General features: G+C 42.3%; 1 protein-coding gene across 1 annotated transcript; it reads right to left on the bottom strand.

The window, feature by feature from the left end:
* Window positions 1-226: 226 nt before the first annotated feature.
* LOC143323302 (A disintegrin and metalloproteinase with thrombospondin motifs 15-like) lies at window positions 227-12,952 on the bottom strand. Its single transcript, XM_076735104.1, has 8 exons — window positions 11,889-12,952; window positions 9,505-9,637; window positions 7,855-8,022; window positions 4,128-4,411; window positions 3,859-4,036; window positions 3,285-3,460; window positions 2,113-2,288; window positions 227-1,204 (listed from the first exon to the last, which is right to left on the bottom strand). Exons 1-8 carry the CDS (start codon window positions 12,858-12,860, stop codon window positions 427-429), a joined length of 2,865 nt encoding a protein of 954 aa, XP_076591219.1. The 5' UTR covers window positions 12,861-12,952; the 3' UTR covers window positions 227-426.
* Between the last annotated feature and the right edge of the window lie 41 nt (window positions 12,953-12,993).

The raw sequence follows: 12,993 nt of genomic DNA, 5'->3' as shown, positions 1-12,993 counted from the left end.
TTAGCAAGCTCATACATGTAAGTATACAGAGGAAACTATGTGTGCAGATGTGTGTGATCACTGTCTGCATCTTTCCCCTCAGTTCCGCTCTGTATATGTTCAGGCATTGTGTTATTTTTCCTGGTCGAGGTAGAACCACAAGTCAAACCTGCCGCAGATGGTTTGACAGTTTACAAGAAGACAGCTTTCCTCCTTGTCTCTTATCTAAACAGATGTCTGTCTTTTTAAACTATGGAGGGAGACCCTCTCCGTCTCCATTGGCTTTCTTCGGTGTAGCAGATGCCCCTTCAGACAGAGTCAGGCTGCATTTGAGACTATTTCCACCCAATACAGCCATGGAATCATTATCATGCTGATTTGGGTTAAGGTACATGTCAAATCGTCACTTTGACTTTCTTCAAAAATAAGTTCTTGCACCGCTCAGCTCTAACATGGCTTCAAGTTGCAGAGGTCCAGTTCCTGAGGCTTCCTCCTTCCAGAGCAGTGCTCTCTGGGTAGATTCAGACCATTTTCAGTCATGCAGCGCACTGGTCGCCTTTTAAAGCCCCTTCCACAGGACTTGGAGCAGTGAGACCAGGTCCCTACATCCCACATGGGACATGGATCCCCACATGCTCTCACTGCTACAGGCCTGTCATCATTGTCGCAGTCCACTGCAGGACGTCCCTCCATGCTCTGACACTGCACCAGCCTCTTCTGCAGACCATTTCCACAAGTCACTGTGCACGAATCCCAACTTCCTGTTACCCAATGACTGACTGGCCTCTTACCCATCATCTGCTTCTTAGCTTCTACTCTATTACTGTCCGCCAAGACACTATTCTGTGCTGTGTGACTTCTCTCCTCTTTCCGCAGAGTCCTCTCCTCCTTGCTCTCCTTTGCAATGTAGAAGGAGTAGCGTACCCTGGGAGGAGTCATCTTCCCTACAGAGAGCACCTCCACAGTCAGAGGCTCCTGCAGGGGTCTGGTGGCCTGAAGAATCTCCACAGATGTGGAGGTGCCGCTGTAGCGCAGTAAACTGCCCTTCACCAGCAGGTCGCGCTCCACAGCTGACACCACGTAGTTGCCATTCAGCAGGTACTTGCCGTGACGATTCTTCACTGCTAGGTAGTTTTCATCACTGACCATTCCTCGGTAGCCACGCTGACGGATGTCAATGTTGGAAGCTCCAACAGGCAGTGTAACCACAAAGTTGTAGCCATGACTAAAAAGAAAGTGGGGAAATGTCGAAAATTAATGATGTTGGATAGTCCAGTGTTATTCCAAAACTTATCAGGATGAGCATTTTCAAACATCATCAATGTAAAGTATTCCAAAGATTACAGCATGCCACTTTACATCTGCACTACCTTGTAGAGTCCTTATACTGTTGTAGAGAGCCAACAGTAAACAATGCACCATCCAATAACATAACCTGTCAATAATTCATTCAGAAGTGAAGGTAGCTCATTCAACCACAATGATTTGTATTCATACATGTGTTAAATACAGAAAATACATCATGGAATAAAAACATTTTGGAGGAGCTTGAATCCCTTAATTTAGGCTTAACTTACTAGTTTAACTAGTTTAACTACCCTCTGTTTCCAGTTTTTGAGCTAAGCTAGGCTAAGTATGTCTTAGATCGTAATATCATCCAGTTTCCAGAGCCAGATAAAGTCTTCTCAACATTTTCTCAATCCATTTGTCACTTTTGTTTTAAATGACTTCACAAGAAAATTTATTTCCATGAATACACTATTTTGAGAATAACTGTATACTTGTGCTGCCCAAATAATTGCACATTGAAGCCTGCCTCTAGGCCATTCCTAAAGCTTCACCTATAGCACCATGTTGGCTATGTGCATAGGCTACAGAGAAACCACATTGGAAGAACTGTGATTGGTCAGCATGGGCTTCTTGTGTTTTCTCTGTCAAGTTTCTGATGCCAATAGAAATTATTGAGTCAAGAGAACACAAAGCAGATTGAAAAAGCTCATTTTAGTAACATACATCTAGCACAGACATCTCCACTGCAAACCTTCTGCTCACCTTTACCTAAAATTTGCCTTGACCTGTGCCAGTACTTTGGATGTAAAAGACTGGTACAGTATGTGCTGACATACTACTCACATAGGTTTGGTGAACATTCCTGAAACCTTCTTGCAGCCTTGGTTGTCCCCACCACACACACCGCACTTGTCGTACTTCCTGTTAGAGTCCAGCTTGCCATCGCAGCCTGCCTTGATGCACTTTCCTTGAACACATACAGCTGAGGTGTCAGGAGAGCAGGGCGTCCCATCGACAACCTGCAGGGTTTGAGACATCACATCATGCCTGTCTTTAGATGGATAATACAACCAAACAACAGAGAATAAATGATCTAGACAGAAACTATTGCCACTTAAATGGTCTACCATATTTACATACTTCATTCAACATAATGAACCAAAGCTACATAAACAGAAAGTGAAAAACAGCACCAATGTACAGTGTCCTTGCGCATTGCTGCTGCACACTTGCTTCCTTGGGGGTTGCATAAATAGTTGCTGACAAGCCACAGCTGTGAAGTGATACTTTTCCTGCATGCTTCACTTTCTTACCACTCTATCTATCCCACAGTCACAGCTGCTCTCTCTACTGCCACTAACTCATTACCTTGCACTGCTTTGCTGTTGATGGAACTGGTCGTTATTACTTGCATTGTGGATAAGGATCAAATCATCCTGGGCAGTCAAATTCCAACCCCCAAAGCCAACCTTTGTGAATAGAGAGCTGCTCAATATTTCCTCCCATGATGTTTTGACTCAATGACCAGACATTCAGATTGCATTAGCAAGTGCAATAGTTGAAACTTATTTAACTTAGAATATGAAGAGAATTCTCATTGTGTCATTGTCTTCAACAGATCTAAATGTGGCTGACCTTTGTTTTTTTATTCATATCAGCATAATGAAAGCTGACAGCATTGCTGATATGAACCATCTACAGACTGCAACCACATTTGCACAAGAGCTAGCAATTATCAGCCTTAAATCAGTCTCCAGATGGTTGGGTAATTATGTTTTGCTGGTAATGTGAAATCTGTCAATATGTCATTTGCCTAGGGCTTTTCAGCACTCATTGGAGTTTCTCTATTTTATCAACACAGCACACCTACAGGGTTGTCTAATAAATATAATTTGTTTTGTTGAACTAATTCCATTTTTTCAGCAATTAAAAAAAGAAATTGTTCATTAAAGCAGATGCAATCAGATTGTGCACTTGCTATGAAAATGGTTAAGTGAACATAAAACCAGCAGTACCTTTGGAGCGAGGACATAGAAGTATCCGGTCCCGTTGGCACGGCAGATGAGCTTGCACTTGTCCTTGGGAGAAATACCCGAATATTTGGGAACCCAAACCACAGAGGAACCCAGTCTGTTGGTGTTGAGGTTCAAGCCATTGAACGCCTCACACTGCTCCTCACGGAAACTCTTACCTAGAGATGGGAAAACAGCCTCAGAATAGATAGACAACTACTCTAACACTGTTGACCTGACCAGAGGGTCTATTTCTAGCCAGCAAACATCAATTTTCCCAGATGAAATGACAACTGCTGACAGATTTTATAGGCTGTAGCTAGCAAGTTAATTGACCTAACATTATTTCCATAGGCTGGTTGTAAATGCTGTAACATTACGAGGGAAAAGGCTTTTAGGCTGAGGACTAACTGATGCGTTTGCCAAATGTAAAACTATCTTGGATGACTTTGGCTGAGGTTAGATCCACTAACGATTAGGGCAGATAAAACCAGTCTTGGGGGAAAGGTTTAGGGAATGGTCAGCTACAGCGCTTAACATGTGTCTTCTTGTGTAAACATACTCAAATATAGTGTACCTGTTTCCGGACAAGGGTTGAGGTTACATGAGCGGTATTTGATGCGAAGGCCGTAGCAGTATTTGCCTCCATTCTCAGGCACAGGGTTGTCACAGTCTCTCTTGGCAAGCTGAACTCCTCCACCACAACTTCGGGAACAGTCTCCAAATGAACCCCATTTCCCCCACCGTCCATCCACCTGGGACCAAAAACAAAAACAGGCAGAATGGTACATCAATCTGGAATAAAAATTGCCAAAAACAGACAGGACAACACTTTCTTCCTCTCACCTTGATGTGTATGGTGCTGTTCTTCTCAGTGCAGGCTCCTCGGTAGCAGACTTTGCCGTTGCCACAGCTGGTACCATCCGCCCAAGGGAAGTGGCGAGTTTGGCAGACCAGTTGACCACGGGCCTTACCAGTGCACCACAGCTTGGAGCAGGGCTGCATGTATGGGCAGGGCTTGGAGCCAGGGCCAAAGGCGAGCTCACACTGGCGGTGTAGACTGTAGCTGGAACCAGGCAGGTTGTCTGAGAGAGACAGCTGCCTTTGAGGCTGGTCCAGCAGACAGTCTCCTACAGAAATAAACCAACAACACCGCAAACAATCAGAGCACAGCTGCAGTCATTCATATGGATATTAAAATCGAGATGAATTTGTGTAGAAGTGTTTATTTGAAGCCACCAAGACTGGAGTTTTCTGCAGCCTTTGGCTGCTGCTGACCACTGAAAACGTGAAGCTTTACTAATTCAAATTTTTGTATTTGCAATCGGGTAGATAGCTACTCGTAATATAGAGAGTGTTGCTTGATGAACCCACAGAGATTTGTCACCAGCTCTGCAGTTTTCCTCATCTCTATGGAGTGTTCTGGTATCTTTCCTCTCATTGTTTGCTTTCATGGCCATCAGCTTTTCAGTTTTCACTCAGTCACATGCACTCTCATCAGTCTTGTTTCCAGCAGCAGCAGGCAGTTGTTTCCTGTGCAAAAGCTAATAAGCTCACTTTACGTGACCTGTCAAGCACCAAACAGCAGACAGACATCATGAGCGACTACCTGGTGAATGGTGAAAGAGCCAGATACTTCTCTCAGGAGTTGGTGGAAACCAAAACATACATTAGCTAAAGGAAAAGTGAATAGTGTTTATCACATGGGCAAACACAACTCTAATTGAAGGTTCCTCTTGCTCTGTGTCTGCAGGATGTGTAAACAGGCAGCTGCTTGCCAACATATTCACCCTATCAACTTAATAAGGTTTGCCGTATGTCAGTGTTTTGTTTACAGCTTGCTGCTTTGCAATGTGGCCAAAAAATCAATTAATGCAACATTAAGAACAATTGAAAGATTTCAAATTAATTAAATCTCTGTAGTGGAGTGTAAATAGTGTCTTCTAGCTAACTGAATGTTTCCTACATTTGCATGCACTCCTTGTTAATTAAAGTCACGATTCATAGAAATTGTGATTGATTGGCCCATAACTATGAAGAGAATATTAATCATAACCATCAATCTGAAAGGGCAACGTGAACTTTGTTATTGTCAAGTGTGGAGAACATATATACTGTATTTATCTCTCATATCACATGTCCCACAGAATCATTGTTGGTCTTTAAAACTGTTATGCATACAAGAATGCTCAAAGAAGTTCATGTAAAATAATGACTGAAGATTGTACAAAGCTGTATGAGCATAAAATAAGGATTATAGCATCAAAGGAATGTTCAAAACACATTCTTGTTGTTGCACAAAATGATCAACGACAGATATTATTGGGACATAAAAATAATGCATGAGCTTAAAACTGCTCCTGCTGTTTTTTCAAGCACTTTTGCTTCAGTCTGTACAAAAGCAGACGTAGCTCAATATGAGACAGTGCAGGCACCAGATAATGTTTAGATTAAGCAAATGGCTCATGAAGAAAAGAAAGTGGTGTTAGCTTTGGAGTGTTAAACTTAGTAAATACTCATTTGCTTTCCACAGTTAAGTGGGCTGGTCGAGGGAAGGCAATAAATTGGTGTGTTTAATTTTGTCTATTACACAGAATCCACTTTCACTCACTTCTGGGAGTTTACACACAGGCAGAAAAAGACTTGGCACAAAGAATCTACAGAGGAGAAAAAGCTGAATGATATATTACTACACTTATGAATGTTATATTGAATGTGGATACTGGAAGTAGATGCTGTATATCATCATCAGCATTTATATTTATATATGTGTGTATCACAAGGTAAAATCCTCCCACAGATTCAGGTAAGATACAGTCAGTTTTCTGTGCATTTCTTGTCAATGTATCACAGTCAATTGATGCTAGTGAGAATATGGTGACTTCCAGTTAGATTTCAAATGGAGACAGTTCCAGTTTTAGATAACATTTTTTTCATTAGTGCATCCATCTTTGATGCTGCATATTCGGATTACATTAACAGTGCCATTGTTTGACCCCTGACCAGCAGATAATAAACCCCCCAGTTAGTTTGTCATTGTCCAGCACTTCCCGAAGTTTAGCACAAACCCAGTCTGCGAAATAAATATGGGCATTGTACATTTCTACAAACCATGGATATGTTAAATGCATACATTTCATATGTATCACATCAACATTTCCACTAAAGGTGTCAAAGTGACATAGCTCAGACTACTGGTAGGTGTGAGGCATGAGCTGAGATCAGGAGGAGGAGGGGAGCAGCACACCACTGGTCAAGCCGTGTTTGTAGCTTCAAAACTGGATATTCTAAGTCATAACATGATCTTCTCATGAACCCTAACCAAGTGGTTTTTGTGCCTAAACCTAGCTGGAAAAGTTTGAAGCGGCATACAGTTTCAATATGTCCATGGTTTGCAGAAAACAACATTCATTGTGGCGACTGACTGCATCACTCTGAGTTTATTGTTGAAACAGGATTTCTAGCTCAGAATCCAGAATGTTGATCCCACTTAATGTAATTTAGCAGTAGTTTTAATATGCTTTGGAACTCATCATTTCATCATGAGCTTGTCGTTAGGGTCATGCATTAGGGTTTTTTTTTTCCATGCCAGCCATGACATGGTGACTGTTCCACAGGTGTCCATTAACCAACACCACAGAGAGATAAAAATCACATGCTTGACACATTGTGGCCTCAGGCCTTGATGTGGCTAACATGTTAGCTATCTATTAGCTGTTTACACATCCAACACACACACAGAGCAACATTAGCCTTACTCTGAAATCATGTTTCTGGCCACCTGTTGAATGAAGTCCCATTCACTGTCTGTTTTGGTCATCATCAACTCCCAAGGGGAAAATCTTTCTCTTTAGTTACTAAATGCTCCAATATGTTCCCCAACTAATCGCTAATTTTGTCTGTTTGCAATTTGGTGCTGGGCAGCTAGTGTACAATGGGTTTATGGGACCTTTTTATCAGAGGTGAAAGGCACTAAAATGCTCCATAGAGCTGAAGGGACCTGCTGAGTCAAGTGTTTATTCTCTGATGGTGACTAATGCATCACTATAAGTGACGCATTTCACATTATGCACTGGTCTTTATAATTGTTTGATTTCCTTGTCAACTTACACATGGTAATATGCTATGAGGTTTTATCCTCTTGTTATTGACTTTTACTGTTGTTTAATGTGAAGTGTGTTTGAAGTGTTGAAGAGTGCTGACTTTTGATATTACTCCTTTGACGTTTCCATTCCAAGGATTGTGAGGCTTATGCACAAATTGTGAAAACAGACACTTAAGAATACTTAATGATCACTCTTGCCTTGAAATGTTTTTCATCCAATTAGATATGTAAAAAAATGAAAAATGAAAAATAAGAAGAAAAGAATCTTTACTTCTTTGTGTTTACAGCCAATACATGACAACATGTGGTCATGTTCAAGTTGAAGCTGAAATTAAAATTAAAAATGTAATTATAACAAAGAGCCAAGGTCTGTTATTTGTTGGCACAAGTAGATTACAACCAGCTGAGAGAACCAAGCCTGGACAAAAATTGTGAGTCCAGAGACATATACAGGAAGTGTTTACTAACCATGACCTCTGTCCAGGAACTCAGTAATGATGGCTGCGCTGCACACAGACCAGGGCCTGCTCCTGTCAATCTGAATCAGTGTGGGAGACATCATGTGGTTGTCCTTTAGTTTCCCAAATACCTCCTCACATGCTTTCACATTGTCGTGGGGCATGTTGAAGACGTGGCCTGAGGGGGGAGGGAGGTGTAGGGAAGAGAGACAGATGGTCATATTAGAGTCAAGAATTTGTATTTTTAATAGTCCTATGATTCAAAACACGCTAAGCAGATGGAAACACAGTGAAGTTTCTCTGGTGATGACAGTGAAATATGAAACTATTATCACAAAGATAAACTTTTTTTCAGACATCAAAAGCACATGTATAGTATGTATAAGGCAAAGCAAACTCAACTAGGACTGATTTGAAGCTGACGTCATACCAGACAGGAATGCAGTTATGCATGGGAATATTCAGTGTGGCATACGTCCATGTTCCAAACCAGGACCAACAGGGGAATTTAGTTCCCAAGGAAATCAGTTCATTCCCTAAAGACTAACATGTAATACTTTCCAAAAGAAAAAAAACATAACCTGCATTTTTCAGTTTGAGTTTTCAGTTATGAGACTTAATTACTTAACATAGGAACACAGTGTAAACCAATGCCTCTCTTGGGGCCTCAGGAGTTACACGTGTCTCTGATCTCAGACATGAGTCTTGTTTATGTTGAAGCCTTCTCAACCACTGATTATTAAAGATGTGAAAAATAACTGTCACTTATATTATTAATAGCATTAGACCCAACTAGTGTGTCAAACTATAGTTTATGCATTTACCACTCAACGAATGATTAGCAGTGTTGGATCTCACCTCCTTTTCCATTTTCACCTTTGACACATTAAAACAGGCAATTTAAAGTTGCAGTAAGGGAAACCAGTAAGGGGTTGAAACTGCATCCTTAAGATCAGCCTAAATCACAGATACTAGAGGACTGCAGACAAAATGTGTCACTGTAGATTCACCCTACTCTTCTCAACTACACTGGACACTTCTCTGACCACAGGGGAATCAAAGCTTTATGACCTGGATGAATGAGAATCTTCATATACTAAATGAGAGTACATTTGTCAGTATAATGTTATCATGTGAAATAATTGATTGACTGAACTACACATTTTCAATTAGTGATCTCTCACTTGTCATTTACACCTGCTAGTGTGTAAAGTTAAATTGTGGAGCTGTGATGTTGAATATGCACTGATCTCTCCATCCTCCCAAAGACCAGCTGGTTTTGATTGGACCCATCTAATGAGGGACTGATTTGCAAACAGAACATCAAGTGAATGCAGTTCAATAGCTAGTAGGACTGAAACACAGCAGTGCTCTGGGACCAGAACAGAAAACCAGAGCCATATAGATCATCATGAAAGTTGCAAAGCCCTCTGGCCAGGCCAGTCTCCACACTGATTATGTGTGTATATGTCTGTCAGACCTGGCTGCAGAATTCCTTTGACATTTTAAGCTAAGGCTATATGCAGCTGTTGCCCTGAGCATATTGCACTCTGAGGCCAAATGTGCATTAGCATAAATCTAAAATGCATAATGCTGGCATTCAGTGCCTGCTTGTGAGCATGTTCCTCACATTTTACAACTAACGAGTCAACTTTCTTACCAAGTTCGTGGGCAGTTGTGAAAGCTGAGGGCAAGCCATCGTCTTCAATGACAGAGCAGCTCCTTTTCGGGTCACACATGGTCCCAACATCAGCCATCCCCAGTGTATCACAGGTTGTGGCCCCACAAAGATCCTGGTGACACAGAGACATAGTAAGTGTTAAGTACCTTTCCCTTTATTCTTACAAGAAGCTTGAAAAATCAGACTGGACTCAAGCCATGGTCCAAACATGTTTTGTATGGCTGTGCCACAAACTACAGAATAAATAGACCGTGAAGAGCACTAATACAAAGCATGTGGAAGCAGTTTGCTTATTGCTGCTCTGTTCCTAAAATATATTGAAGCAGAGGGTCAGAGGAGATGGCCCACCACAGGTTTCCTCTGGGGGTTTAGTTATAGATTTAAGGAGAGAGTTTGGGAGAAGAGTCCCACCTGTGGCACATAGCCCAGGGTAAAGTAAAACCATGTCAACTCCACTGACTCCACTTGACTTACTATCTTCTCTTTTTCTCTACTTAGTTGGCTATCTGACTATATCTGGCGATATCTGACTAGATCAGACATACAGTCCCCAAACATCTTTCCCCAAAATAAACATCTCTGCCAGTTTTGTGTCATGACCCTGGGATTATTTTTTAAGGCATATTCGCAGGGTTTAGACTATCAGATAGATTGCCCTGAAACTTAATACAGACATTCATGGCCTCCAGAGAATAAATCCTACTGACTTTGTTGATCCCCTGACTCTTCCTTTAGTGCCTCTTGCTTGTTTTTTAGTGAATGTCTCAACAACTCGTGGATGGATTGCCATAAAATTTGGCAATGATATTCTAAAGAGCATACATTTGTAATAGCTTTGATGCCTTAACCTCTTGTCCAGCACCATCATCAGGTCAAAATTTCTATTAGCCCAATGCTTTGGTTTATGACTAAATATTTGCAAAACATCCTTCCCATCAGCCTCAACTGTGGTTTGCATTTATTGCTAATTACCCAAGGTTAGCATGCTAACATGCTAAAATATGGGGAGATCATGGTATAGATCATTCCTGCTTCATATCAGCAAGCATTTTAACGCTGTCATTTTGAACATGTTGACAAGCAGGCATTAGCTAGCTTGGCTGTAGACGGTGTGTCTTGTTACCTAACATTAGTTAGGAGAAAGGAGAAATCTTTTCCCACTGGCTCAATTCATAATATTTGGAAATGACTGTGACTCATTGGATATCAGGAAGACAGTTGTCTTGTTCTGTCCCAAGGCTTCCTGGAGAGCTGTCTCTGTGTCAAAAACTTATTTTGTCTCTGTTTCAATATTTCTGGTGAACTAAGTTATTATATTAGGTCCAAATGACTTGCTTTTGTAGTGTTCAATGTAAATATGAACGCATAGTGGATGATGAACTTGTTCACCCAGTCTTACACTGAGGCCCAGCAGTGCCAAAAGCACCCTCTGCCAGCCATGTGTATACCACACCACTTGCTCTGCATAACCTATTACAAGATTTTTCCCATCGCAGCAGCTGCACTCATTGTGCCCTACAAGGACAACAACACCAGACCCAGACCATCCTACATATAATTGCCCTCAGTGTAAATAAGGAGATCTGTTTTGACCTTGAAGTGTTTTTGCATGTTGCTATGCAGTGAAGGAGAGGCCGTGTATCAGATGGCCAGTCAGAGCCAAACTGGATCTAATGGAAAGCAGGCACCAACGACCAGACATCACAGAGGGAGAGACACAGAGAAGTTAGTGACTATGGAGAAAGATTTACTAGTCAGTGGTCACAACTCTGGTGGCCACATGGGATTATCTGACAGCTGTGATCAAGCTGAATGCTTTAAATAGTGTCATTTTTATATCAGTTTGAATGAATGAAGAAGGAAATTTGGATTCTAATTTAAGTCTTATAAAAGTGTCTGATTATTGTTAACGCGCCTTATGTAGGCAGCTCTGACCCAGTTCTTTTTCTGTACAAGCAGACAGAGGTGAAGTCTTTCATGGAAAGAACTGGCTCAAATGTTCTTTTCCAGTGACTCATTTAACTAAATGAAGGGGACTTGCAGAGCTGTGCAGCTTACAGGCTGCACCAACACACAAGTTCATACAAGATTACTGAGCCAGCATACAGAGCATGACCCTCTGTATGAAGTGACAGTTAGTTCATATTTGTTATTGGAAAGTCAATCAAATGACTACTAACACATGCAAACTGGCCAAAGATGCCAAAAACAAAGAGATGCTAAATGGGGGGGGGGGGGGGGGGGGGGGGGGGTTGTGTCCTGGAGCCGATTGCCTCATGAATCACCCATGCACAAGTTGTTTTGCATGACCAATGTGATGCATGACAGCTAGATTTGATGCAGCTCACTCTCCCCCTGCTTACCTGTTTGGTGAACAGTATGGCAGTGTCCCAGTACTCTGGGTGCTTGTCGCTGTGCTTATTCAACTTCTTCTGCCAGGAGCAGAAGTTGCGCAGAGTCAGGGCTGCATTACTGGAAACCTTTGGTCCCTTGTCAGCTTCATTTATCGCCATGAAGCCCACTACCACAATGTTTATGGAGTTGAGAATGCTCGGGTGCTTGTAAAGCCTGGCTGCTACTGACATCAGGGTCAAAAGGTAATGCTTCAGGTCATCCCCGTGAAATTTAGCCATTGATTCATCTGCCACCACCAGCACCTCCACAAACCTGGGGATGGAGGCAAACCTCTTGGACCTCCCCAAGGTTTTCAACACAGTCTCGGTTAAGCCATCAATCTCGATTTGGCTCATGTGCTTGTATTTCTCCAGGGAAATGTTGAAGTTGGTGTCAGGTGTAACTCCACACCTGCTGGTGAAGTTGGCACCTGAGTGCTCATCGCTTCTCCGCCGGCGGATGACATGTGTCCTCTCGAAAGAGTTTCCATATTCAGACGCGGCTGCTGCGTCTTCAGTCCTGGTTTGGCTGATGAAATACTCCATGCCGTTATAGGAGAACCCCCCGTGGAGACCTTTACACAGGCTGAGTGCAGCGAAAGAGTCCGGGTCTGCGTTGACATCACCGGAGTAGAAGCATTCCCTGAGATCAGCGCTTGCAGAGCCGTTGGATGCTGAGGAGCCGCTCTCAGGCGGCAAGCTGCCCGGTGCAAGGAAACTAGAATCCGGCCTGAGGTGGAGGTAAAATTCCTGTTTGAATGCACTTAGTTTAAAAACAATCTGTCTTTCATTCATCTGCTCCGCACGCCGGTGCACATACTTCTCATGCTTTTGGTTATCCACACGAACAGGTACGCAGAAATCAACCTCCATGCAATAAGTTACTTTAGAATAAAGTACGAATTTTGTGAAAATAATCAAAGAACTAATGAATATAGCCATCTCTGCTCTTGTTCAGGAAAGTCCACTTTGTAATTCGGCTGCGGTGCGTCTGCAGGCGGTACAGAAGTTGTGCGCAATGGCACGAAGCGCCGTTTGTGCGTCCTCAGAAACCTAAGCGCCCGTGCCGCTTTCC

Source organism: Chaetodon auriga, chromosome 7 (assembly GCF_051107435.1).
Source record: "Chaetodon auriga isolate fChaAug3 chromosome 7, fChaAug3.hap1, whole genome shotgun sequence".
Lineage (NCBI taxonomy): Eukaryota > Metazoa > Chordata > Actinopteri > Chaetodontiformes > Chaetodontidae > Chaetodon > Chaetodon auriga.
This window is presented reverse-complemented; position numbering and strand designations above follow the sequence as displayed.